At 38.8% G+C, this 27,834-nt stretch overlaps 1 protein-coding gene across 1 annotated transcript in view; it reads left to right on the top strand.

Moving 5' to 3' along the window:
* The window catches only part of RAB11FIP2 (RAB11 family interacting protein 2), a 38,747-nt gene extending 34,182 nt beyond the window's left edge, over nt 1-4,565 (top strand). Inside the window, exon 5 of the mRNA XM_068961701.1 lies at nt 4,338-4,565. Within this exon, the coding sequence (XP_068817802.1) occupies nt 4,338-4,565 (228 nt within the window). The remainder of the gene's footprint in view (nt 1-4,337) is intronic.
* Nucleotides 4,566-27,834: the final 23,269 nt, after the last annotated feature.

Genomic DNA, 27,834 nt, shown 5'->3' with positions numbered 1-27,834 from the left:
ATATTGTAAAAAATACACATTTCCTAGTTTAAAAGGCTAGACTATGAGTAAAGTAAAAATAAATCACTAGTAATTCTCAAAGTTGTTTGCACAACAGTTATTTAAAATTCCAGTTAGAAAGCTTTGTGTAGTAATTCTTTTCTCTCACCCAATACTTATTTTCTTATCTCTGTGTATGGAAATTTTTAACAGAGGTCGTGTAGTAATAAAAAAGATTGGTTATGAAAGAGGAATAGAGGAGAAAATTTTACATTAAATTTCAATATAAGACATCTTAAAAACATATGTGCCATCTATATGGAGTGCTAGAGGAAAAATATTGAGTACTTAGGAGGCCTGTGTTTAGTTATTTGACTCTTTACCAGTTTGGAGATTTCTCAATTTTAGCTTTTCCAAAAATAGTATTGAAAATGTCTTTTGAAAAAATAATTCATTTTTATATTTGCCTGAGAGTTATTAAGCAAAATAATTTTTGAAACTAGAAAATATTTTTTATTTCCTGTCATATGTATTAATCTTTGTTTAATTTGGAATTGTATAAAAAACATAGTTGTATTTATTAAGTATAGTCAGTTAAGAATCTTATGCTTAAAATTAGGTTTACATGATTTTCAAATACGAGATAAATCAGGAGCTAGGCATAAAACTGTTTTTAATTATTTTTTATTATTTTCCAGAACATAGTTTATAGTATGTGTGTTTCTAAGATTTTTCTTTTTTTGGCATAGAAACTTGATAAAGAAATTTGGGGTAACATTTTCACATAAAAGGACAAATGGAAAATTTATTGAAAAGCTCAGAAGTGTATTTCCAAGAAATCTATTTCCCCATAATTATTAGATGATTGTGAAGCGAAAAATATGCCAGTTAGTGGATTTGTATATTCTAGATTATGGCTATAAAGTATTGAACAATATTGTGGGATAATAATTGATTATTTTGAGAGATTAAATTTTAGATTGACTTGTATCGTGGCATGATTTAAGCTACTTATGTCAAAATAAAAGAATTTTCTGATATTTTTAATCCCCATTTTAGAGAAATGTTAAAAATTAAGCTACGTTCTCTGGTAGTGCTGGTATAGTGTTAAGTGTAACAATATAAATGATTTTCTAAGTGTATATTATCACTTAATTAATTTGGAGAAATCAGTTCATAAATGTATAATTTCATTAAGAGAGTCTCAATCTAACACTATTATTATGTTAAGTTAAGAAAAAAAGTAAAACAATCAATTGATAATGAATCTCATTTAGTTTAGTTTCATTAATCCCTGCAGTTCTCAGAAGAACTGCTATTTTTCGGTAAATGTTGTATTACAAAAATGAAATCACATTAGTTGAACATTATTATTTTTTTTTAATGCAGTTTAGAAAAATCACTTTGTAGACCAGGAGATATTAGAGTTGAAAGGGAAGTTGGAGAACATCTCATTTATGAGAGAAGGAAAAGTGAGACCTATGTGGGTTTCTGTCTCAAATTTGTACAGAATTATTTTGGTTAAAGTAAGAGAGTAGCTTATTTTCAATTAATGTTTTAAATATACTTACCTGTACGGTATTTCTTACCTTTTTTTTTTTTTTTTTTTTCAGAAACATGCTTAGTGTAATAAATGTCAATAAGACTGTGTTTAGAAAATTATAACTTTTATATCTCTAGACTACTTACGAGCAATTAGATAAACTTATAAGTATGTGTGTGTACTTACTCTAACAAAAGGTTAATTGCTCTGAAAGAGAGGAAACTGCAAAGTAGACCAGCATATCTCCAGAACTGTCCTTTAGTTGTAGTAAAACAGTATTTTGAAATGTTTGTGGGACAAAGATAGCACAGCTCATAAAGTTGTATCTGTGCCAGATTCTAATGGCAAAATACATTATTTTTAATATGTCTAACAATTTAAATTTACTTCCTCTTAGCATCCTTTCTATTCTGTTAACCTAGTAGAGGCTCTTATTAACTTTTGTCTGTACTATTAAGTGGGGGCTTCTTAGGTGGCGCAGTGTTATCCACCTGCCAATGCAGGAGACTTGAGTTCGATCCCTGGCTTGGGAAGATCCCCTAGGTTAGGAAAATGGCAACCCACTCCAGTATTCTTGCCTGGAATATTTCATGGACAGAGGAGCCTGGCGGGCTACAATCCATGGGGTCACAAAGAATCAGACACAACTGAGGATGTGGGTACCACATACTATTAAATAACTTTGTAACTAATATTGGTTCCTCCAAATGATCTTACCCACTGCTATACCATTTTGCTAGAACTTAGCTTTACTTACCTTTCCTCTCTTCCAAAACCTTCAGTAGGCTCTGTTTCCCATAGCACTAAGTCTGATAGCATTAGACATCCTTGATGGCCTGTTTGGAACCCACCGTTTCAGCCTCTCTCTCTCTGTGCCCTGTCCTGAACCTTCTTTCCCAGCCGTACTCTGTTGATCACCTTTATTGACCACTGGGCCTTGAGCTTTGTTTCCTCCTTTGAATAAGCAGAGCCCACTGCTTGAGATTCCCGTACACATTTGTACCTTCCAGAATCTTTGAAGGTCTAGTGCAAGCTATGTCTTCTCTAAAACACCTTAGGGATTTTGTGGCTTGGAGAAGTTTTCAGCCCAGAAAATTTTTTTGCCTTTATCCTAGCTAGAGAAGGGAGTGTGCTTGGCTAACACAAACATACTGGTATCTGTGTTCTTGCTTATCCCTTTGATGCTGCACAGTCACAGGGTCTGGGGGAGAAGGGGATGAAAAGTTACACTTTGACTTTACTGATGAAAACTCCTGGATGCATAGCAAATTAAAATAGATCCTAAAAAATGAATACAAATTTAATTTCTATGACAAGAAAAAAAAAAAGACCTATCTATATTTATCAGTCCTGGTTCTCAATCCTCTACTGAATACATTAGGTAGTTAGTCCTTAAGAGCAAGGTCTGTTTCCTCAGGATTTTAGTATATTTTCTTTAAAGCCCAAAGGAAATGTTTGGAAAGAAAGTGATGAACACCAATTCCAGTTGTTGAATGTAGTGATAGAAGTATATATAAAATGCCATTAAGATTGCTACTTTACATTTTGCATAATGAAAAATCTCAGTATTACACACTTTAAATAGATGATGATACAGTGCTTTTTTGATGAAATTCCTGAGAAATATTTTCTATTAGGATGCTTTATAATAAACATTAATCATTGCCTTTTTGGCTTATGTTTTGCCTTTGTGTTAAAATAATTTTCACCAACAGAATAAGATTAAACAAAATAAATGAAGTGGGAGACAATGCAGATATACTAATCTTGTTAGCATGATAGTAGTGGAACTCTTGAGTTTCCTGACAACCAGGGCAAAAAGGGAAATAAATTATACAGGTATTAGCACTAGGAGGAGAAAAATAGACTCATTTCCCAGAGGAGGAAAAGGTCTATTTGCCTATAAGTTAAAATAGTAGTTATTCCCGTGGAGCTTCTTGCAAGGATTGCCCATGGATTTATTTTTATTATATACTATTATTACATAGTAATATTATTATATAATAGTATATAGTAGTTCTGAATGCCAGCAACATTTCATAACAAATATCTGAAGCAGACTTGATAATGCTGTTTCTTATAACCATCTTCAATAAAGAGGCAAACATATAACATTAAACTCTAGTTGATGGAAGCAGTTCCATGAGAACTAAATTAATGTCCAAAGGTCTAATTTTCAATAGCTTCTTATATTTCCTACAGTTGATTCCTACAGATCTTTTGGTTTTGTCTTCTTAAATTATATTTATTATAGAAGATTTTATCTGTTAATCTAATCTTAAATTATATGGTCAATTTCTTAACACTAGGCTATTTGCACACAGTGTAAAAAGTGGTTTTAGAAGAATTTATAGTTTTAATCAAGGCGTGGGTACGTCTGCTCTAGTCCTTTCCTGAGAACTGGCTGCTGCTAAGTCACTTCAGTTGTGTCTGACTCTGTGCGACCCCATAGACGGCAGCCCACCAGGCTCCCCCGTCGCTGGGATTCTCCAGGCAAGAACACTGGAGTGGGTTGCCATTTCCTTCTCCAATGCATGAAAGTGAAAAGTCAAAGTGAAGTCGCCCAGTCGTGTCCGACTCTTCAAGACCCCATGGACTGCAGCCTACCAGGCTCTTCCGTCCATGGGATTTCTCAGTCAAGAGTACTGGAGTGGGGTGTCATTGCCTTCTCCGGAGAACTGGCTAGCCACGCTGTGAACTGTTGCATGGGTTCTCTCCAAGGATAGGGACTAGGGTTGAAAAAAGTTGAAGTTCAAAATAGTTCATCATCTGCCCCTGATACTCTGTTGAAGTGACCGTCCTCATCCTATTCTAGGAGAGCAACCCCTTTGACGCCACTGCAGGCTATCGCAGTCTGACCTACGAGGAGGTACTGCAGGAGCTGGTGAAGCACAAGGAGCTCCTGAGGAGGAAGGACTCGCACATCCGGGAGCTGGAGGACTACATCGACAACCTCCTGGTCAGGGTGATGGAGGAGACGCCCAGTATTCTCAGAGTGCCCTACGAGCCATCCAGGAAAGCTGGCAAATTCTCCAATACTTAACAAGCCGGTGGTACTGCGTTTATAATCAGGGGCGGGGCGGGGGTGGGGAGGGAAGGAGAAAGAAAGGACGAAAGGACGAGAAATAGAAGAAAAGCTTGGTACTGACAAAGAGCCCACGCTATCAGGTTTCATTACGTACTCTCCTTCATTGAGAAAAATCGTTTCACCTGTAGATATTAGCAGGGACTATCAAGAGTGACCTTTGAAGTGAGCTCAATAATTTAAACCTTTAAAAAAAATAAATAAATAATTTAAACCTTTAAAGTGAAAGTGGGCCAGATTCTTGTGAATAAGCTGTTCCTTAGGATTCACTTAGGTGCTGGTGCTGGCCCACTAATCTCCCTTAGGCCTAGAAGTATCTTCAGAAGTACATGACGTATTCCTCAGGAACAGGTTTCTCGTAAAGCAAAATTGAAACTGTGGTTGGTTTCTCAGAAGTCAGTTTATAGACATTGAGCTGCAGGAGTACTGATCATTATAAACACTACTAAAAAAAAAAGGTTCATATTTTATATATATATATATGTGTACATGAATATCTAGATGTTCATGTATCTTTGTATGTAAAATATGTGCATATACCTCATATATACGTGTGTTTTTAGAACATTTAAAAACAACTGGTTGCCTCTAAAATGATAGGATACCAATTAGGGTTTCTTAATCTGGAAATATATATGTGCTCTATCGATGCAAAACAAATCAGCGTTGCTATTAATACTCTAAATGGTTTGTTATAGAGAAGCTGCTTCAAATCACTCTTGACTATATGAACCTTGGTTTCAAAATAAGCTGCTACTATATATTCTACCATCAGATCCTTTCTCTTTTTCCAAAGTAATGACCCAAAGTCCCTTTTTAAAGAATGATGTGTTTTAGGAAACTTCATTAACTTCACAACAGCATGAGTTTTTTTAATTAGTTTTTTGTCTTAATATCTGAGCTTTGTTTAAGCTTTAAGCAGAAGATAAGCAAATATGATTTGTTTTGTTGAGATTTTGAATGTCTTTAAAATACTAGCAAAGAAAATACTAGGAAGTTATTTCCGAAGATAATTTAGGGGGGAATAGGTGATCATTCTGATGCCTGGTAACCCAGAGCAATGAGCAAATTCTAGGAATGATGAATTAGGCTTGGTTTCAAGTTACATAAATAATGGAACAGATGGTTGCATTTGGGTTCTGAACCACAATAAGATTTACTAAAGGAGGGGTGAGTTCTTAGAACAGATCTTGACTAGGATGACAATTTATACTGTTCTACATACTCAAAACCCTTTAAAAATAAATCAGTATCACAAAACTGTATGTCAACTTTTTTTAAAGTCTGCTCCCCCAAAATGTTGACTGCTTTCATGAATTTTCTTTATATATTTGTACAGTTAGTCTTTAAAGTGGAAAAATAGTGATATTTTATATTACTAATTGTCTGCTGCTCATTTTTTAACTTTAAAAGTCTGAAATACATACTGTGTAATACTGAAATCTGTTTCTTCTAAAGGAAATTTACAATGAAAAGTTCACCTGTATACAGAGACATATATTCCCCAATCTTTTACCAAATACATTTTTGTCTAATATTTGTCTCTACTAAGACTTCATTGAGAGTTAAATAACAAAGCACATGTAATTGCTCAGTTTAATATTTTGAGTCAGATAATACTTGGCCAAGTTTATATTCATAAGCTAAAATTCCTTATTATTTGTATTTTTCTGAGTTGCGTTGTTTTCCTTTGAGAGCACAAATTTTGAAATTCTGAAAAAAAAATCTTCAATGTTAATACAAAAAATAATTTTTAATATGAGGAAATAGAGAAGGAAAAATAGCTCTTGACAACTTTTTCCTTCACTTCTAAATTTCTGTAGTAAACCTCACTCACAGCCTGGTGTAAAATTTTATTTTCTCATTTGAGGTCTTAGTAGTTCTTATTTTTTAACATCGTGCCATTTTTAGTTAACATTTGTTAAATGTTGCACAATTCTTAGTTTTTCTATTAGTATAATTGAGGCTCTTCTCGCACTTTTAAAAGTATTAGAATCCATGTGTTTTCAGTATTATGACATTATCTGCAGATATTTTAATATGCTTTGGCCAAATTTACTTTCTATAGAATGACCCACGATACCAGTGTTGTACTTGGGGATATGTTTTATATAAACAAAGTTCATGAAAAAATATGATTCAGGGACTACTATTTTTTTAATGAGGAAATTCATTTTTAAGGAGAGAATCTTGGCCTGTGTGAAAACTGTTAAGGATTAGACTTATCCTTGGTGAATGATTTGGCTATAACTGCATCTATATTTTTATCTTTTATTCTGAGACAAGAACTGTATTGAAAACCGAATCTGCATTTATCACTGCCTGAAATGTTCTTTTCTGATGTTTATGAACTTTCTTTCATTCATGACCTAGAGTCAGACTTACTCTGTATTTTCATAATCAATTCGTCAATATAATGAACTAAAAATGAAAAGGAAAAATGAGTTCCTAAGTAAACATACCAGTGTTTCCTGTGTTTGTGAGTGGAAGTGCAAGTGGAGTAGTATTGATTTCTAGCATTGTAGAAAAAAGGCCAAAGGATCACATTGGTTTATTTTTCCAAACTGTAACTTTTAAGTATTATAATGGTACTTTTTTTAGTAACTTAGACATGGAAATAAAACATATATACTCATTAATGCACAGCACAATAGACTTACAGACAGAGATTACTTCTGCTTTTATGCTTAAAAAAGGCATGCTCAAAAATATTTCCACAAAAAAGAGGATTTTTTAAAATTGATTTGTGATAGTCTCAAACCTGTCTTAAGCTAACACAGTTCTGTTATGTAATTAAAAATGCCTCTGCTAATATTTTTTAAATAGTGTAGTTATACAACCAGCTCCCCTCCAAATTCTAAAATTCAGCTTCAAAATATTGAACATACACTCCTACCACTTAGGCTTCAGGTTCAGTTATTGAATACCAGGGAGTAAATGTTTGAATTGTATATAAAATAACGTGTCACCCATTCACAACTCTTTTAAGTATTGCTTTTTGCTGCTGTATTCTGCATTGAGCCTAGTTCTGCCATCCTCCCATGAATGTAGTGTTATCCATAGATTATACATAACTATGTCTGTTGCTTTTAATAGCAAATGAAGATTTTGTTGTAATTTTCCAGCTGTGAAAATGTTGCCCTGTATTTAAAGGGGTTTCATGAATGGAAACCTAAAGTAAAACTCAGCTCGTTAGTGACAGACTTGCTTTCTTCTCATCCTTCACCAATTCCTCCACCCTCGTAAGAGTGCTTATTCTTCAGCAAAGAGAGCTCAAAAAAAAAAAAAAAAAAAAATTGCTGCCTTTAATATATCTATTGTTAACACTAGAGCTTTTATTTTCCTCTGTTGCTTTTTAGAAAAAGCAGCCTACCCTGGATTTGCAAAACAAGGTGAAACTTTCTGATGTCTGTGTGCTCATATGTCTTATAGATACGGTTGGTGTCATTCGTGTGTGTAAGTGAAATACGAAGCATGCTCATTTCCTCAATCTCTTTGAAGTAAAAGGAAAAGGATCGCAGTGCTGCTGGCTCATGATTGTAGTTGGAAGGGTCTGTCAGCCCACACCGAAAGCCCCCATTTTCACAGATTTATAACTTTAATAACCCAGATGCACTCGTTGGAAGTATTTAATATGCAATAGGTAGCACCTTAACTAATTAATCTGCATATGAAGGGTTTTCTGATGTATTTAATAAGAAGTGTAGAAGCTCTTCAAGCATTAAACTAGAGTTGACATTTTATTTCATTTATTTTCCATGTCAAAAAATGCACTCTTATAATGGAACTGAAGTCTGTAACAAATGATACATTGGGCTTATAATCTTAAGTCTTCTAGGTGGTTTGTATTTTGAGGTACAAAAAAATGCTGCAGATCTCGAAATGTATATATTTAGCAGGTATTTGAAAGATACAAGCATTATTTATAACTGAGGAGTATTACAATTACTAAGGAAAATGCTCTAGTAACTTGTATACATTTTTGCAGGTACAAACTCAAAAGTATGTAAGCATTACATAATGTGACAGTTGTGTAATTTATGTAATCTGATGCATGAATCAGAATTTTTATATATGATTATTGGTTTATTGTAGTTGATTAAAGTGTTTAATCTTGATCTGGTTGTCATAATTTCTTATTGTAGATAGCACAGCATGAATATGCATTTGTCCATGAGCCCTCCTTTTCTGAAAATGCAGTACTTGGAAGTCTTATCATTTGATGTGTCGCAGCAAGGATTCTATAATACCTGCAGACTCATTTCACTATGCAAATAGTTTTGAAAAGTCATTGAGAGAGTGGCTGATACCTCAGCATGGACACTGTTTAGCAGCCCTTCACATATAAATACATCATCCCCTCACAGGGACAGAAGCTAACAGTTTGGTGGAAAATTACATCTTAAGTGTTTGTATAGAATCTGAGACCTGTACTGAGTGCCTTCTCTTTATGCATTATCTCATTATTCTTCACAACAGCCTTCTAAGGTAAGGACTGTACAAGCTTTCAGAGGAAATCAAAGACGATTAACAGAATATCTACTTCTGGAACTCAACAGTAGACCCCATCCCATAGCACTTCTCACCACTGTTTCTGGTCTAGGTCTTGGCAAAGACCACTAACTCCTGCCCACTTCCAGCCCTCTCAGCCTGCAGTGCAGGTATACGACTCCTGTCCATCCCAGATGCCATCCGGGGGCAACAGGAATTGAAGGGCGTGGGATGATGGGGGGGGGTGTGGCAGTATGTTCAGTGGTTGTATTCTAGATAAGACATGATCCACACGTCGTCGTCGTGAAGGTAAGGAGTACACACTTGGAACAAGGGAGTTCTCTGCAGACAGAATACCTTCCTCACCCCTAGTTGTCCTCAGTTTTAGAGGTCCACTTAATGTATCTCATCACCTCCTCTAGTATTTCTCTAGGTTGTTCCCCTTTCTGCCTGTCCCTAGCACTCACATTTATTTTCCTTAGTCTACTGAGACAAAGATATTTGGGGTAATTTGGGAGTAGAGAGTTGTTATTCTGTTAAAGTGGCTATTTTCCATGTAGGTTTGCTCTATGGCAGTGCCTCTCAGAAATGTTTTTGTTCAGCTTTTCAAGTAATAAGCTTGTAGGATGCCCAGCATTCTACATTTCCCCCTAAATGATTTTACATGATAACACAAAGGTCATATTTTCACATTTTTATGATTGTACAAATGTTTATGAGCCACATTCTTATATACCTATAATTACATGAACTAGAAGTGCTTGATTCTGTTCTTATACCCCTAAAATTTGATTCTTGAAATTTCAAGGGTTTCATCATCTGTTAGACATACTCAAAAGTTGGAATGTATGCTAGGAAGCATGAAATCTAATTTCTCTTTCAGAGGTATTGAAGGGTGTGTTAAGTGCGAGAAATGGTCCACTTTTTTAATAATATTAGAACTAAAGTTTGAAAGTGATTAAAAAACTGGAGGAGAGTAAAGATGGTCACTGTTGCAATGTCACATTCTCTTGTACTCTGGTGAATGACAAGAATGTGCATGAGACAGAGATTATGGTTATTTACAGTTCCCAGCAAACTTTTTCATTTATACCACAAGCTTGGGGCAGGGCTTGTAAACTGAATGTTTATAGAGCCGGATAGGTGCGGTGGAGGAAAAGGCAGGCCAGGGGCAGGAGAGGAGGGGTTACTGGGGACAGTGGCGATGTGGGAGAGCTGAACTGCTCAGCCCCAGCTCATGGAGGCCAGACAGAAATGAACATGAGGCCAGAGTTGCTAAACCTGCTCATCTCAGTGACTGACAGTACACATTTTTATGTGAAATGTGATGTCCAAATGTTAGTAACTAGTTCTTAAAAAACTGCAGGCCACTAGTACACTGTCTCTTCCTAAGTGAATCTCTTACTTATTTTTTTTACTTACTGCACCAGCATGAGCGAAATCTTAGTTCCTCTACCTGGAATTGACCTGGTGCCCCCTGCATTAGAAGCATAGAGTCTTAACCACTGGATCTCCGGGGAAGTCCAGTGTGTCCCTATTTCTGATGGACCACTATCATCATTATCATCAGAACAGTGCAGAGTGTACTTGTTTACTTCACGCACAGATGATCTTGTGTTTAATCAAAACCTGACTTGGCCAAGGAGCATGCTGGGCCCGTGTGATGTGGAACCACAGCTCAAGACTCTTGGGCGGGAGGCGGGAGGTAACTTCCAATGACTGTAAAGTTTCAGTTACATAAGATCAGTCAGTTCTAGAGATCTCCCGTGGAGCATGGTACCTACAGTTAGCAATATTGTGCACGTAGAATCTGTTAAGAGGGTAGAGCTCATGTGAGATGTTCTTACAGCAATAAAGCCTTTCTCAGGTACACCTGCCCCTGAGCCTGGCAGTACAGCTAATTGGACTGACAGTCCACAGACTGCTGCTCAGGTGATTAGAGACTTCCAGAATGTTACCTAGGAGCTGACAGACACCCCTTTGTGGTAACTATGACTTTTCAGTGTCATTTATGATGGTCTTGCCTTTTGGTAAAAACTGTAAGTATCCCAACGGTCAGTTTAGCACATAATACTGTTCTGTGTTAAGGTCATGTCGCATATGGTATGTGACAGCTTCCAGTCATCTAAAGTCAGTGTGGTTGTGTGTAATGTGTTTCAGGGATGTAACATACATTTTTCTGTTGCAATACAGTGGTCCTTGATTCCATAGTCTCTTTGATTTTGTACATCAGCCGTTTAAAATTCTGCTGTACTTTTAAAGGAGTTGGCCAACCAGATCTGGAAGGCTGGTTGGTGAGATCACTAGTTCTCAAAGTAGTGTCCCCAGAGCAGCAATGGGAGTAGCACCTGGGAACTTGGAAGAATGCAGAGTCTCAGGCCCAATTCCACACCCACTTCATTAGAAACTCCGGGGACAGGACCCAGCAAGCTCTATTAACAAGAACTGCAGGTGGTTCAAATGCATATTCAAATCTGAGTACCACTGAGATAGAGACCTACTCCCTTTCTTCGTAGTTTACTGTATTTTAGAGAATTTTTTTTTTTTTAAACTTTAAGCAACTTTTCTTGCCAGTCCTGACTTTATTTATGAACATGTTTTGGTTGGTTTTCTTTTTCTTTCTCTAGTTTTTTGATGATGTGAATATTTTGTGTTTTAAAGAAACTTTTCTGGCTAAACTTCATATAGATAGCTTGCTTATAAGATACGCACAATACATTATGCCGAATACATAGTTCACACTGCTGATGCTTCTAAATGATTGTTGTGCAGTAAGATTTGCTCTTGTGATGGGGAAGGCAAAAATGCGCACAGGCCTTAATGTGAAACTGCCAGAGTGCCTTCCGTTGTTCTGATGTGGTGGCCAAGCTTAATTCAGGAGGGCATCCTTCTCAGCCTCACAGAGGTCTGGAAAAGTGAGGTACAAGATATTAGCGTAGAAAGGAAACAATGCAGCCACATATGGAATGCAGTAGAATAAAGCTTTTGAAGTTATGTATGAAATTGTGCAGTGAACCTTGATACCAGTGAAGCCAACTTGTGACCTGAAGGTGGGAGGTTTTATTTAACAGGCACTTTGTAACTTTGCTAGTTATAATCGTTTTGTCAATCGTTCATAAAAAGCTTACGTTATTTTCACAATCAAAACTGAGTCAAGTTCTCATTTCTGGGGAAATAGAGAATGAAATGTAAGAGTCTTGTTAGATCTTGCATCAGATTCTGGAAATGCTGGATGATTAGGAAAAGACCATTACATACTAGGTTGAAAATAACAATTTAAAATAAGGGTAGTGTGAGAGAGGAGGACTTCCCAGGTGGCTCAGTGGTAAATCTGCCTGCAATTTGGAGCTGCTGCTGCTGCTGTTAAGTTGCTTCAGCAATGCTGGAGACCCAGGTTCATCCCTGGGTCGTGCAGATCCCCTGAAGAAGGGAATGGCTACCCACTTCAGTATTCCTGCCTGGAGAATTCCGTGGACAGAAGAGCCTGGGGGGAGCTACAGTTCACTGGGTCACAAAAGATGGATAAGACTGAGCGACTAACACTTTCTTTCACACATGAGAGAGAAACATTCAGTAGCAGAATATTTCATTGGTTTTTATCCCTCGGTGGAATAATGGCTAGAAAGTTAACAGTGTAAAATGGATTCAAAGACATCTGTACAGTGGCAAAAGTTACCTGGTTTTTTGGTCTTCTTTGTTTCAATCATCACACAAAACCTCAGTGGAAACTCTAGTGCCAACCACTAGATGAGTCTCTTGCAGAAAAGGAACTAGAGGGCATAGGTCATTAAAATCACAGCTGATTATTCTGAATTCTCAACTTGAACCTGCACTTTCAACTTCTTTCAGCAAAATTTTGCTAAACTCGGGCAAATGGTAACAAATTGACTTATGAATTTCCTTTCCTTTCCTAGTTAGGAAGGAGGCATTAATGACGGGGAAATGGCAGAGAAGCCTGGGGAATTGGATGGAGAAAGCAGGAGTAGGCCAGGCTCATAGGAAAACTAGTTGCCAGCCTCAGATTAATTTAGGTTATAATCTGAGACCGTATGGGACTAGCGCTTCTTTTAAGAAATAATTCATCATAAACAGTTGACTGATCCAATAGCAGTATTGAATGTTTTATGTTTACATTTAAAGATTTTTTATTAGTATACTGTTATTGAACATCTTTGATGATTTGTAAGCTATAAAATATTTTAATCCTTGACTCATTTGTTTACCAAGCTCTTCACTTAATGCTATATAATATGTAGCACTTGAAGCCATCTGTTAGGAATACTTAAAAATAATATGCACACTGTGAAGATATGCACAGCAAATAAAGCAGAAAACGCATGAAATATTCAGGACGAGTTTGTGAGGACAATCCTTGTATTTTAATTTTAAAAATGTCGGCAATTTAGCAGGATGTCTATCCAAAAATGAAGCTCTTTTCTTATTCTGGGCAAATTACTTTGCTGAGTGGCATTCTCAATTCTCAGTTCAGTCGCTCAGTTGTGTCTGACTCTTTGTGACCCCATGGACTGCAGGATGCCAGGCTTTCCTGTCCATCAGCAACTCCTGGAGCTTGCTCAAACTCATGTCCATCGAGTCAGTAATGCCATCCAACCATCTCATCCTCTGTCATCCCCTTCTCCTACCTTCAATCTTTCCTAGCATTACGGTCTTTTCCAATGAGTCAGTTCTCTTCAGGTGGCCAACATATTGGAGCTTCAGCTTCAGCGTCAGTCCTTCTAATGAATATTCAGGACTGATTTCCTTTAGGATTGACTGGTTGGATCTCCTTGCAGTCCAAGGCACTCTCAAGAGTGTTCTCCAGCACCACAGTTCAAAAACATCAATTCTTCAGTGCTCAGCATTCTTCACAGTCCAACTCACATCCATACATGACCACTGGAACAACCATAGCTTTAACTAGATGGACCTTTGTCAGCCATGTCTCTGCTTTTTAATATGCTGTCTAGCCTGGTCATAGCTTTTCTTCCAAGGAGCAAGCATCTTTTAATTTCACGGCTGCAGTCACCATCTGCAGTGATTTTGAAGCCCAAGAAAATAAAGTCTGTCTCTGTTTCCATTGTTTCCCCATCTATTTGCCATGAAATTATGGGACTAGATGGCATGATCTTAGTTTTCTGAATGTTGAGTTTTAAGCCAGCTTTTACACTCTCGTCTTTCACTTTCATCAAGTGAATCAATTTTCATCAGTGCTGTGAATGGCATTAAGATGTCACTTTGACTTTAAGTGAATAGATTTTAAGTAAAAATATTGGCATTAGTACTGATTGGAATTGTGCTTCTGTGCTTCCTTCACTAAGTGTGAGAAGCTACTGCAGAGTACCAGTGGCAGCCGTGTGGGAACCAGGACAAGCAGGCTGCGTTGTGAAGTGGACCAGAGAGGGTAACAATGACTAGGACAACCTAGGTGTCTTGGGATCATCCCTGGAGAACAGGTTTGGGAGGAGCATCAGGTTAAGTTTGGTAGTCTTGGAAACAATGAGCTGGGTGCTGGATGAAACTTTAATCCGTTTGAAGCTATTTGTTTCTTTCCTCTGAATTGGTGGAGGATGGGGGCAGGTTGGCACCATGGGTGGGTCTCCCCAGAGCAAGGGAGCTTATGAAGGATGAAAACTTTTCTCAGTCACTCAGCTGCCTGTAGATACCTGGATTCTTAGTCAACCCACCTGTTAGCCAGGAGTGGTTCTAAGGAGGTTCACCCACTCCAGGAGGCTTTTTGTTATTTAAGGGTCACACCACCTGATGAACTATCTAGCCTAGACACCTGCGGTGATGCTGCTTGCCTCTAAAATGTTCTAGAATGATATCTATATGGGACAAAATTTAGTCCCACCCCAGGCCACAGGATGCCTTGCCAATGGTAAATCTTAATCCTGGTGTTCACCCTTCAGCCCTGCCTTCTCTGCTTTCAGCTCTTGTGTTCTAATGTCTAAAGCAGATGTCCTCAAAATTAACCCTTCTTTTTGTTTAGTGACTGTTATCTTTTGGTGTCACAATAGTAGGAGTGACCTCACTCATGGGTGTCCCCCAAACACAATTGTCAAAGCCTTAATAAGATCACAGCAATCGACCCCATCTTAATTTCTGAAAACAGTGGAAACAGTATCAGACTTTATTTTGGGGGGCTCCAAAATCACTGCAGATGGTGATGGCAGCCATGAAATTAAAAGATGCTTACTCCTTGGAAGGAAAGTTATGACCAACCTAGTTAGCATATTAAAATGCAGAGACATTACTTTGCCAACAAAGGTCCGTCTAGTCAAGGCTATGGTTTTTCCAGTAGTCATGTGTGGATGTGAGAGTTGGACTGTGAAGAAAGCTGAGTGCCGAAGAATTGATGCTTTGGAACTGTGGTGTTGGAGAAGACTCTTGAGAGTCCCTTGGACTGCAAGGAGATCAGCCCTGGGTGTTCTTTGGAAGGAATGATGCTAAGGCTGAAACTCCAGTACTTTGGCCACCTCATGCAAAGAGTTGACTCATTGGAAAAGACTCTGATGCTGGGAGGGATTGGGAGCAGGAGGAGAAGGGGACGACAGAGGATGAGATGGCTGGATGGCATCACTGACTTGATGGATGTGAGTTTGCGTGAACTCTGGGAGTTGGTGATGAATAGGGAGGCCTGGCGTGCTGCAATTCATGGGGTCGCAAAGAGTTGGACACGACTGAGTGACTGAACTAAACTGAACTGATGGCATAGAACTCACTATTTTTAGATACTAGCTTAGTTCCACCTTTTGTCTGATCCTTACTCTTTTCAACATGATTTCAGACACCTAGATATTTATTATTATCCACCTAAATTATGTTGGTACTATCCCTTCTGTTGATTTCCACAGACTGGCTAATCATTTTATTCATTTTTTTTAGTTTGATGCATGCTTTAATTAAAAAGCATGTTGTCGTCTCCTGCAGTAGAAAATACATCTGTTCACACATAAAAGAATGTTTCTTTAAAAAAGCATAATTTTCATTTCTTTCAATAACAATACCTTTTCCATGTGTTCTCGCTGAGTATGACCATTATGTAGTAAAGTCGGTCATCTTACAAATGCCTTTTATTTGTGCATTAAATTCTTCCTATTTGCAGAAGAAATAGTGTTAAATGGCTTCACCTACATTTCTCTTCCATTTGGCAATCACTCTTGCCTGGAAAATCCCGTGGACAGAGGAGCTTGGTAGGCTGCAGTCCATGGGGTTGCTAAGAGTCAGGCATGACTGAGCGACTTCCCTTTCACTTTTCACTTTTCATGCATTGAAGAAGGAAATGGCAACCCACTCCAGTATTGCCTGGAGAATCCCAGGGACAGAGGAGCCTAAGTGGGCTGCTGTCTATGGGGTCGCACAGAGTCGGACACAACTGAAGTGACTTAGCAGCAGCAGCAGCAGCAGTGGTTGGCTTCCTGAGTAACTAAATGAATTGCAGAAGCATATCTAAATGGTAAATTTATTCCCACCTTTATTATTTTAATATCCGTATTTCTTTGTACTGACTCATTTATTTCATCATTTTGAATTGTGTGTATCTTTGTGCTGTTCTGTGCTTAGTCGCTCAGTCGTGTCCAACTCTTAACCCTGTGGACTGCAGCTCACCAGGCTCCTCTGTCCATGGGGATTCTCCAGGCAAGAATACTGAAGTGGGTTGCCATGCCTTCCTCCAGGAGATCTTCTCAACCAAGGGATTGAACCCAGGTCTCCCACAATGCAGGTGGATTCTTTACTGCCTGAATCACCAGGGAAGCCCAAGAATACTGGAATAGGTAGTCTACCCCTTCTCCAGGGGATCTTCCCGACTGAGGACTCGAACTGGGGTCTTTTGCATTGCAGGTGGATTCTTTACCAGCCGAGCTACCAGGGAAGGTCATATATCTTTGTAAATCACCTCAAACCTCTTGTGGGATGAGACATCATATGAATGATTTTTTTTTCTGGCATTTCTTCTACTGAATGCAAAGTGCTCTATCTGAGCTTTGCTGACCTCCAGCAATCCACAGTCTTGTGCATTTATTTGTCTATGTTTTTAAGTCTACTAGTAATTTTAAAAATATATACAAAGAATTCCTGGCAAAGAGTTTGAGCCTCTAGCCATTGTTGCCCTTGACATCGATGTAGCCCGGTGCCTGGTATTTAGTTAGTACTCAATAAATATTTTTTGAGTGAGTGATCAGATGATTTTTTAAGGTCCATATGGTTGTTATGAATATCTGTTATAAACAGTGATGTTATCTCCTAAGGAAGCCAACTCCTTTGAAATGAATAAAAGCAAGGGTTTTTAACAAGCAGTAGAAGTTGAATCTAGAGGAGAAATGATTACTACCAAAAGCTTGACAGTGTAAACTGGGAACAGGCAGAAATAAATGTTCATTTTAAATTACAGGCAGTCTACCAAAATGTAAGAAGCAGCTTCTTCAGTCCATCCCTGACTTTAGTGAGAGCTTGTCGTCAGCCACTCTCGCTGTCTGTTTGCTTGTGTACACTCCCTGCTCATCTGTATGCAAGTCCAACAGAACCAAATGGCTGCTCACCTTTGGTGCCGGCTCCCACTTACGGGTCATGTGTCACATTCCAGGTCCCAAGTAAGAAGAGCCTGTTAGAGGAGGAAGGGGAGGAAGGAGCCAAGTGGCTGGTGCTTTGAAATATGGTGTAAGAAGATTTTACTTTTTTGTTGTATGTGATTTGGATGGCAGCATGCTGAGATTTTAATTATCTGTACTTTAAAATACTGCAACCATGGCTATTATAAAAACACTTTCCATTGTCCCTGATGAAAGGAGGAGCTCCCATTCTCATTTGGCTTATATCTGTAATTAATGAGAAAGAAAGAAACCTTGAGTGGTCCCTAATTGAAACAGGGAGTACATCGATCCACTTCTGTTTAGGAGACTTATGGAAACTCGAGATATAAAAAGTTTTCTTAATTATATCATGATGCAAAAATGAGCATGATGCATTTCAATGAGAACACCAAGCAAGGTAGGCTTTTCTGAGAAGTGCTTTCTTTAATGTCTTTCATTGAATAGTCAGGAAAAATGAGTCAAGAATAAAACCTCAATATAGTACGGAAAATAGATTTCATCTTGAGTGTTTAATTGCTCCATCAACAGTTGCTGCTGTGTCGAGGAAGTTGGTGAGTCCTACATCTGGACTCTCCCATCCACCCGTTGATCCATCCTTCCTTCCACCCTTCCACTCAACCAACTGAATATCTGCTACGTGCAAAGGACTGTTCTAAATGGTAACACAGAGGTGAACGAGATGGACAAGTGGAAATAGGATTCTGTTCCATCAGTGATGTGTACCTAGGGCTCATGAAGTCCATAGGCCCTCCCAACCCCCATTTTTTAAGGAGCAATTTTTTAATCTTTTTAAGGACTAGTCAAGCTGAAGCAGCCTGCAAAGTATTCTCAAGTTTATTTTAGCAGTACCAACTGATTGCACTTGAATATTACCTTCTTGTGAGGGTAGAATTCAAGTCATCTGACAAATACAGATGCTAGAAGTGAGTTAACAGTAGAGGCATCTGGTAACATAAAGAACTAATGATGAGCTCATGTGCAGTTTTTCCATGACACTCTTTTTTAACCCATGAGATTAACTTTTTTTAATGTAGTTGAAACCTTGAAGGTATCCCAAGCAAGACTGGAACAAACAAAAAAACACAGCATAATCTTCGGTAACGGACCAATTATTGGGTAATTAAAGGTAATGATGCAAATAGTCTCTGTTATCCTTTTCTGCATTGCAGAGAATTCATCTTCCTTCTCCACTTGGACTGCAGCCTTATTGCTAAGAAATGAAAGATGAATGGGAGTAAATTTCATTTAAGAAAACTTCATCAACATTTATGACACATGAATTTTTGGCTTGGAGAAAAAATAAGTACCATCTGCCGAATGGATTTAGAATTGTATATAAAAGGAATATTTTTGCCAGTAGCTTCTAAATTGAATAAACTAACTGAAAAATTTTCATACCCAGGATCTAATGAGTCTGATCTAGCCTTTTAATTGAGAATAATTACCTTCAAAAGATGAAAAACAAACATCAAAGTAATGGGAAAGAGGTGGGTCAGTCAGTAAATAGACTTAAGGCAACTGAATTCCATTTGGGAAAAAAATGCAAGCTCAAATCCATACCTCATTCTTTATACCAAAATTAATTCTATATAGATTAACATTTTAAACATAAAATATGAGATGTATCAAAACTGTGAGAATTTTTTTCTGTCTTGTTTGGTTTACAGTGGAGATGGCCTCTGTATTCACGTCACAATATCTAAAACTATAAAGGAAAAGATAGATATATTTGACCACAGACGACTTTTAAAACATTTGAACAACACCAAAAAATCCAACAAACAAAATCAGAAGGCAAAAAGAGGGGAATAGATTGCAGCACAAATGAAAGACAAGTTTTGATTTTTCTATAATATAAAAAGCCTTCATATACCCATAAGAAGAAGACCATTCAGAAAATACTCAGAAGGCAGGCGGAAGAAAAATCCAAATAGCCTTATGAACATCTGCAAATTAGAAAAGAGAAGGAAGATGCCATGTTTCACCTGTCAGGTGACTCAGCTGTGTTAAAGCACAGGCTTGCCAAGAGAAGGGGTTATTTGAGGTGTAACTTGAAACAAACTCTTTGAAGGCCAATTTTTTCGTATCCATGAGTATCTTAAATGCACATCCCTTTTGATGTCCAGCAATTTTATTCCAGGAATTTATCTTACAAATATCCTGGAAAGTATATACCAACATGAATTTTTCAGGATGTTGACTGCAGCACTCTTGATAATGACAAAATACTAGAAATTGGCTGCTAGTCAAACATGATGGTGTCTAATGGAATACTATGCAGCAAGTAAAAAGCATGAGATCCTTGCATAAGCTGGTGTGCCAAAATACCCAATTACTTTGTGGAGTGGTAAGAAAAAAGGAACAGAAAATTATAGAGAGCACTAGTAATCTGCATTTTAAAATATCTATGGGTAGGTATGCATATGTAGGAACATTTCTGGAAGAATATTGAGATGGTGGTTACTTCTGAAGAATACAGTTGGGTTTGCATAGGAGACAGATTAGTCTCTCACAAATCCTTTTTGCCTTTAGTTTTCTATGCATGTGCCATTTTCAGAATTAAATAAGATACATCTTTTGATTAATTTAGGAATATTTGACTATTTAGCCTGATTGTAGACTTTAGCCACCCTTATATAATTTGGGGGTCTGTATCAGAGCCCCAGACAAACCACTGCCCTGCTGGAGTGAGTGGTTCACCATCTGGTCAAGAAGAGGAGTCAGACTCCTCCAGTTGCAGAGCCACCAGCTTTCTCACTCACATCTGGCATCCAGAACACATGGGGCCCTTCCTGTCAAAGCACAGAATCCCTGTGACCCAGGCTCTCCGTGAAGATTGATGCTGCTTCTGCTGGAGAACCACAGGAAGATGCTGCTCATCATGTTTCTTATGATACATTTCTGGTAGAATTCAGTTCAGGAATCTCTTTCTTAATTTTCTATAGGAGATGGACTGTGAAGTTCTAGAATTGCCTTTCTTTACCACGTTGCTTTCTTTGCCTGGCGTTTTAGCATCAAAATCAGTGTTCCATTCATAGCTGGTTTTGTAACAACTATTTTAAAGATCTGCTTGTGACTAAAATAATTATTGAAAATCCTTTTTTTGGTGAAACCATGACATCAATGTAAGTTGTAAGGAAATGAACGGGCTTAATGCTACTCTGACTAGAATCTTTTCTGTCCTGTATCGTGAGATGAAACTTTTAAGGTGTGTTTTCCTTCAAGGAAAGACAGTATCTCCTGCATAGAATTCTTGCCAAAGATAGTTTAATTTTAATCTGATCATGATAAAGCAATCAGACAAATCCAAACATAGTTTATTCTAGTCAGTTATCTTTTAAAACCTCAGTGTTATGAAAAACAATAGACAACAACAACAAACTTGCTCCAAATTAAAACTTGCTCTTGAAATAAAACCAAATGTATTGAACAATATTACTGCCCAAATATTAGATTCTGGATTAGGAAAGAATGGCACCAAAAAAAGATATTTGAGGGACAATTGAGAAAATTCAATATGAACTATATATTAAATAAAATTAATGTTAATTTTCCCAGGGATATTGATAGTTATGGCCTATTATTAGGAGATGCATGTTAAAAAATGTAAAGCATTTTGGTGTTTGCAACTTATTTTCAAATGACAGGGAAAAGGTTACAGTTAGACAGCTAAAAGTAAATGTAGTAAGATGCTGACAATTGTAAATCTAGGTGAAGGATATATGAGTAAAAAGTGCATTTTTCTTTCAATTCTTCTGAGAGAGTTTGAAATTTTTCAATGAAAAAAAATGGGAAACAAAAAAATCTAATTTGACTTTCATAAAATTATACTGAAACATTCACAGAAAGAACAGACTAGTGTTTGTCAAGGCGGAGAGCGGGAGGAGAGGGGATAGAATGCGAATTTGGGGTTAGCAGATGCAAACTCTTATATAGAGAGAATGGATAAACAGCAAAGTCCTGCTGTATAGTATGGGGAACCATGTTCAGTCTATCCCTAGATAAGTCATAATGGAAAAGAACAGAAAAGAATGTATATGTATATACATATACAAAACTAAATCATTTTGCTGTACAGTGGAAATGTATGCATTGTAAATCAACAATACCTGAATTTTTAAAAAATCATACTGTTTGTAAACAGATAGTTATAGCCAAAAAAAAAGAGAGAGAGAAAAAAAAGACATTTTTAGGTTAGACTCCTGTACTTTGTGCCATCTCCTGACCTGCCGTTTATCCCTTCTTATTCCCAGTTAAGGCCATTCTCTTAGTAACATCCCTGTCCTGCCTAGTCCCTCTGACCTCTCTTGACTGATGGCAGGCTGCCTGACGGGCAGTGCCCACCCCTCCGCGGCCTCCATTTCTGCCCTCCGGTTTCTGCCAGCCTCCTTGACCTGCCTCCTTTTCACCTCGTCCTGCTAGAGAGTGTTTCCATCAGGGTCCCAGGTGGCTTGTTTTTCTCAGCCTTTGCCCCGTCCCCCCTTGGCTCCCCAGGTGTCTTTGCTTTCAGACCCCTCCCTCTCCCCCTCCCTTTGTCTAATTAAACTGAAGTGGTGCCACCTGGTCAAGCCTTCCTTCCTGGGCCTCTTTGGGTGAGTTTTTCCTTTTTCCCCCTCGGGGGCTGTCATGAATTTCTTGTCAGCATCCTTGGCCTTTCCCACCCTCCTTTCCCCTGAGTTGGCTCTGTGGCTGCCCCAAGGTGTCCAGTTCTTAGCTGTGATGGAACATGCTGATGGCCTTTTCAGAAATCAGAAGGGCCCAATTGGGCCTGCCCTGTGCCTTTCCAGACAGAGATTCCAAACAGGAGTGCCCGGCGGATGTTTGTAATCAGTCTGATCCCTGGAGCTGGGAGTGTGTGTGTGTGTGTGTGTGTGTGTGTGTGTGGTGGGAGGGGGTCGGGGTGTGGGTGTCTTTGCCTCTTCTTCCCTGGGTGGGTGTGTGTGTGTGTGTGTGTGTGTGTGTAAATGGTGTCTCTGCCTCTTCTTCCCTGAGTGTGTGTGTGTGTGTGTGTCTGTGTGTGTAAATGGTGTCTTTGCCTCTTCTTCCCTGGGGGTGTGTGTGTGTGTGTGTGTAAATGGTGTCTTTGCCTCTTCTTCCCTGGGGGCCCTCCTGCCCTTTCTCACCTTGGTGTTGACCTTATCACTTTCACACTTTGAAATTTAATACCAAAACTTTTCTGTCATTCTGCTGGAATCCCCAGGATCCCCCAAACAATACCCCAAACAAATAAATCTTAAATAGTCAAGGCTAATTTAATGACTTACATTCTGGGTCCATTAAAGCAAGGAAGCACACCTAGGGATCACCTCTTACCTGTATTTCACAAATTTGAGTTCTGATCTGGCCAGTGGGGTTGGCTGCTGTTAGGTCGCTTCAGTCGTGTCCGACTCTATGCAACCCCATAGACAGCAGCCCACCAGGCTCCCCCATCCCTGGGATTCTCCAGGAAAGAACACTGGAGTCGGTTGCCATTTCCTTCTCCAATGCATGAAAGTGAAAAGTGAAAGTGAAGTCGCTCAGTCGTGTCCGACTCTTTGAGACCCCATAGACTGCAGCCAACCAGGCTCCTCCGTCCATGGGATTTTCCAGGCAAGAGTACTGGAGTGGGGTGCCATTGCTTTCTCTGAGGGGGGTTGGATTTTAGTATAAAGTGTATTGTGAAGAGAAATAAAAGCTGAAAAATGTGAGAACCAAGAGACAGCCATGCTTTGGACCAGAATGTGCAATCTACAACTTACTGCTGACCTTGATGAAATACTTCAGCACTAAACACAGAATACAGGTAACAAGGTAGCAGTCACTGCCTTCTTCTCTTGACTCTTGGCCTAGTCTTCCTGGAAGTTCCCTACAGTTGAGAAGCAGAGATGATGAAAGATGGACAGAGGATCTGAAAAACTGAGTTCTAACTCTGACCTGGTCACTGATGAGCTTTGTAATTTTGTTCAAGTTCCTAAACTTGATTGCTTCTGTCTCCCCATTTCATAAATCAAGGATGTGGGTTGGAGGGCTAGTAGGTTTGATGATCCTCCAGCTCTAAAATGGCACATCTAAAGTTTTACATTCCTCGTCTCTATTTTTCACAAAATGCCTTCTAAACATCCAGAGGAGTAGCTGGATGTAATTCGAGTAGCTCAGTTTTGAGCCATCAATCCTGATCTGAACCCAGGGCTAAGATGATACAAAAAGAACTGTGTGAAAATTAAAGACCACAGTGTTCGGGAGACACCTGCAGAGCACTGACACCCAGGTGTCTTCCATACTGATCTGAACCTCCAGGGAGCCACTCTGCAAAAAATGCCCTTGGATGCCCATGCCTGCATGTCTGCATTCTATACCACAGAGCCCTCCCCGGTGTCATCACCTCTCCTTAAGTGTTTGACAATGGTGACTTTGATCTGAGCTGGAAATCCCAAATCAAAGTGATCGTTTGTTTAATATTTGTCACAATCCGGAAATTCTAAAACCCCAAACAGAATAGAAAACACTATAACAAGGATTCTTCTTCCTAGCCAATTAAGGTCATTAAGAACGTTGTCCTGATTCAAGTAGCTATGCTGAGAGGTCCCGAGTTTCTCTAGCAACAGCTTAGAGAAAGAGTAGACCAAGTCATAATACAGAACCGAAGGAAAATGAAAACATATAAATGAAAGATGACCAAGCAGTTCCTGTGACAATAACAGGATTCAATCTCAATAGAAGGCAGATTTTAAAAATGGATCTAAAGAATGAGATGAATTTTAAATTTGGAGGGGTATTTGCTAATACATATTCCAGTTACCACAAGAAGAACAGAGTTGAGTAGTGAAGCCCATATAGTTTTAAAGCCACAAATCCCCATGGCTGTGGTCCAGTCCGTGGGGTCTTAAAAAGAGCTCGTCTTTAGCTACTAAACAACAACGAGGCATTCACTTCCACAGTGTATGTCTCTATTTGTTGTTTAGTCACCAAGTAGTGTTTGACTCTTTTTCAGACCCCATGGATTGCAGCCCTCCAGGCCTCTCTGTCCATGAGATTTCCCAGGCAAGAATAATGGAGTGGGTTGCTGTTTTCTTCTCCAGGGGATCTTCCTGACCCAGGGATCAAACCTGAGTCACCTGCATTGGCGGGTGCATTCCTTACCACTGAGCCACCGGGAAAGCCTGTATGTCTCTGTAGAGGGGTAACAATTCCCACTCTGCTTCCAGAACGATAAAGGCCTTTGGAAAACTTCCAGCTTCTCTCCACCCCATCCCCCACCAAAAAATGGGTGTGGCTTACCTGATTGAGGGTTTGGGAAAGGAGCCGCACCTCCTCGGCTCCAGCGAGTTTCTGGGGGGCAGTGAACTTACAGGCTCCCAGTTGTAGGGGACCTCCAGTTGGCAGGAGCTGACTGGCCAACTCCATCTAATTCAGGGTGAAGAATTCAGAAGTCCACTCTGTATTCACAATGCTGCCATGCCCTCTAATTTAGCTTTATCTTGAACAAAGCTGGTATTTTTGTCTCCAGCTGTCTGACTCTTCTATGCATCTCAGGTAGGGAGGAAGAAGATGTTATTTATTGTGGTGGCTGCAATTTCAGTAAGTTACCTCCTGGCAGACAGGCTCGTTTCCAGGAACTGAGTCTATAAAGAAGGCTAAGTCTTGGTCTCTGTCCTAAGAAATCTAGAGTCTAGGATTATCAAAGTCAATTTCATTAGTTTTAACTGTGGCCAGGGTCTGTCTTCATTCTTTTTTTTAAACTATTATCTCTTTGGGTATTATCATTCTGTCCTATAAATAAGTAAATGGCACTTGTGTTTCTAATGTGAATTATGATTCAGCTATTTTGGTCCTTTTTGTATTACTGTTGGGTTTTAACAGCTCACATAGAACAAATTTGATTGTGTTTATATTTAAACCTTCTTAACAAGGAAAACAGAAGGATTAGATTTAATAAAAACAGGAGCAGCATTCTGAATGTGTTTAAACAAGTTTTCCCCACTGATAAATAGAACTATTGAGTATCATTTTCAACTAGGCTGACAAGGAAAAAGTCATCAGTTCTCCTGAAGAATTTGTACAATGCTTCAGGCAAGTTACAGCTGGATCCTCTTAAAGAAATCAATCTTTCCTAGAAAATGACTCATAAGACCATTTAAATCTATGAAGCTTTTCAGTAAATTTATTCAATTAAAAGGACTTTCAATATTTTAGAAAATATTAAATTACCCATAATATTCTCACAACGGCAGAATGGAAAACAAAACACAGCATACACCCGAAAGCCCAGCTCCGGAACTGACAGCCTGTGTGTCAGCAATGCCCGCCAGCCTTCAGACAAGTCTCGCGTTGACTGATGAAAGTTACTTTGCTGTGCTAATGCTGACAAATTTACTTATCATTCATGGTAATCACTCCTGCTGCTTTAGGGAAAAATGTTTTTAAGTACCAAACTATTGGGGGATGTATTATGCCACACAAAAAGGAGGGGAAAAAAAGCAACTTCTATAATGACAAGACAGCATCAGTCGAGACTCTGGACTAGATAATAATAATATGCTCTTATTAGAGTAACTTTTCTGTGACCATAGTGCATTTCTTCTCAAATTGGGACTGACTTTTTTTAAGTCCCTTGAAAAAGTTCATTTTAGAGACTATGCTTTGGACTTCTACTTATGTAACTTTCATTATTCTTTGAATTTGACAAAACATTATAGGCAAGTATGTCTTATTATTTCCACCCAAGAAGTACATTGTAGTGATTAGAATACAGAGCTAAATAGATGGGGGAATACAATGGCTAGAAAGGCAGTTCTCATCCATCCCTCCTTGGCAGTAGGTGGAATCCACAATTTCAGAGGTATAGTCAGATTCTGACTTTGCCTTTTGTTGTGTAGTGAGTCAACTATAAAGTGGGGGAGAATCACTTACCTTTGGGGTCTGAGGATGAACACAGGAGTTTTAAAGTCTGTTGAGGTTCCCAAGATAAACTGTGTTAATTCTGGAAATACCCACTGGACTCAGAGCAATGAAGGTTCATTTTCCGTTAGGCTGGAAAGAAGAAAGTTGGATGATGCCAAGTGTTGGTGAGGATGTAGGAATATATGCACCTTCCTACCCTGCCTGTGAGACTGGAAGGCAGGACAGTGCATAGTAAGCCTGCACACCTTGCTCTTTTTCAGTCACTAAATTGTGTCCAACTCTGCGACCCCATAGACTGCAACACATCAGGCTTCCCTGTCATTCACTGTCTCCTGGAGTTTGCTCAAATTCATGTCCACTGAGTTGGTGATGCTATCTAATCATCTTATCTTCTGCCACCCTCTTCTCCTTTTGCCTTCAATCTTTCCCAGCATCAGAGTCTTTTCCAATGAGTCGGCTCTTCACATCAGGTGGCCAAAGTATTGCAATTTCAGCTTCAGCGTCAGTCCTTCCAATGAATATTTAGGGTTGATATCCTTTAGGATTGACTGATTTGATCTCCTTGCTGTCCAAGGGATTCTCAAGAGTCTTCTCCAGCACCACAATTTGAAAGCGTCAATTCTTCAGCTCTCAGCCTTCTTAAGAGTCCATCTCTCACATCCATACATGACTACTGGGAAACCATAGCTTTGACTATACAGACCCTGTCGGCATAGTGATGTCTTTGCTTTTTAATACACTGTCTAGGTTTGTCATAACTTTCCTTCCAAGGAGCACACATCTTTTAATTTCATGGCTGCAAGCACTGTCTGCAGTGATTTTGGAGCCCAAGAAAATAAAATCTGTCACTGCTTCCACTTTGTCCCTTTCTATTTGCCATGAAATAATGGGACCGGATGCCATGATCTTAGCTTTTTGAATGTTGAGTTTTAAGCCAGCTCTTCCACTCTCTTCTTTCACCCTCAACAAGAGGCTTTTTAGTTGTGACTCAGCAGTTCTGCCTTTCAGGGTGTATTCCAAGCAGATGCTCACACAGGTTTCTCACGAGACTGGTACGAGGACATTTACTGCAGCATTGTTTCTCATCGTGGAACTATGAAGCAACTGGGGAAAGGGGGTATGGGGGTGGGAGGACCACAGATGCTATGCAGTGGTTGGGAATAACAGAATAGATGTCGGCACTGTACCATGGATCGACTTTAAAAACATAGTCCTGATAAAAAGCAAGGCACAGAGCAACATCTATATAATAGCACTATTTATTT

Source organism: Capricornis sumatraensis, chromosome 23, assembly GCF_032405125.1.
Source record: "Capricornis sumatraensis isolate serow.1 chromosome 23, serow.2, whole genome shotgun sequence".
NCBI lineage: Eukaryota > Metazoa > Chordata > Mammalia > Artiodactyla > Bovidae > Capricornis > Capricornis sumatraensis.
Note: the sequence above shows the minus strand (reverse complement) of the source record. Positions and strands in the feature narration are given on the sequence as shown.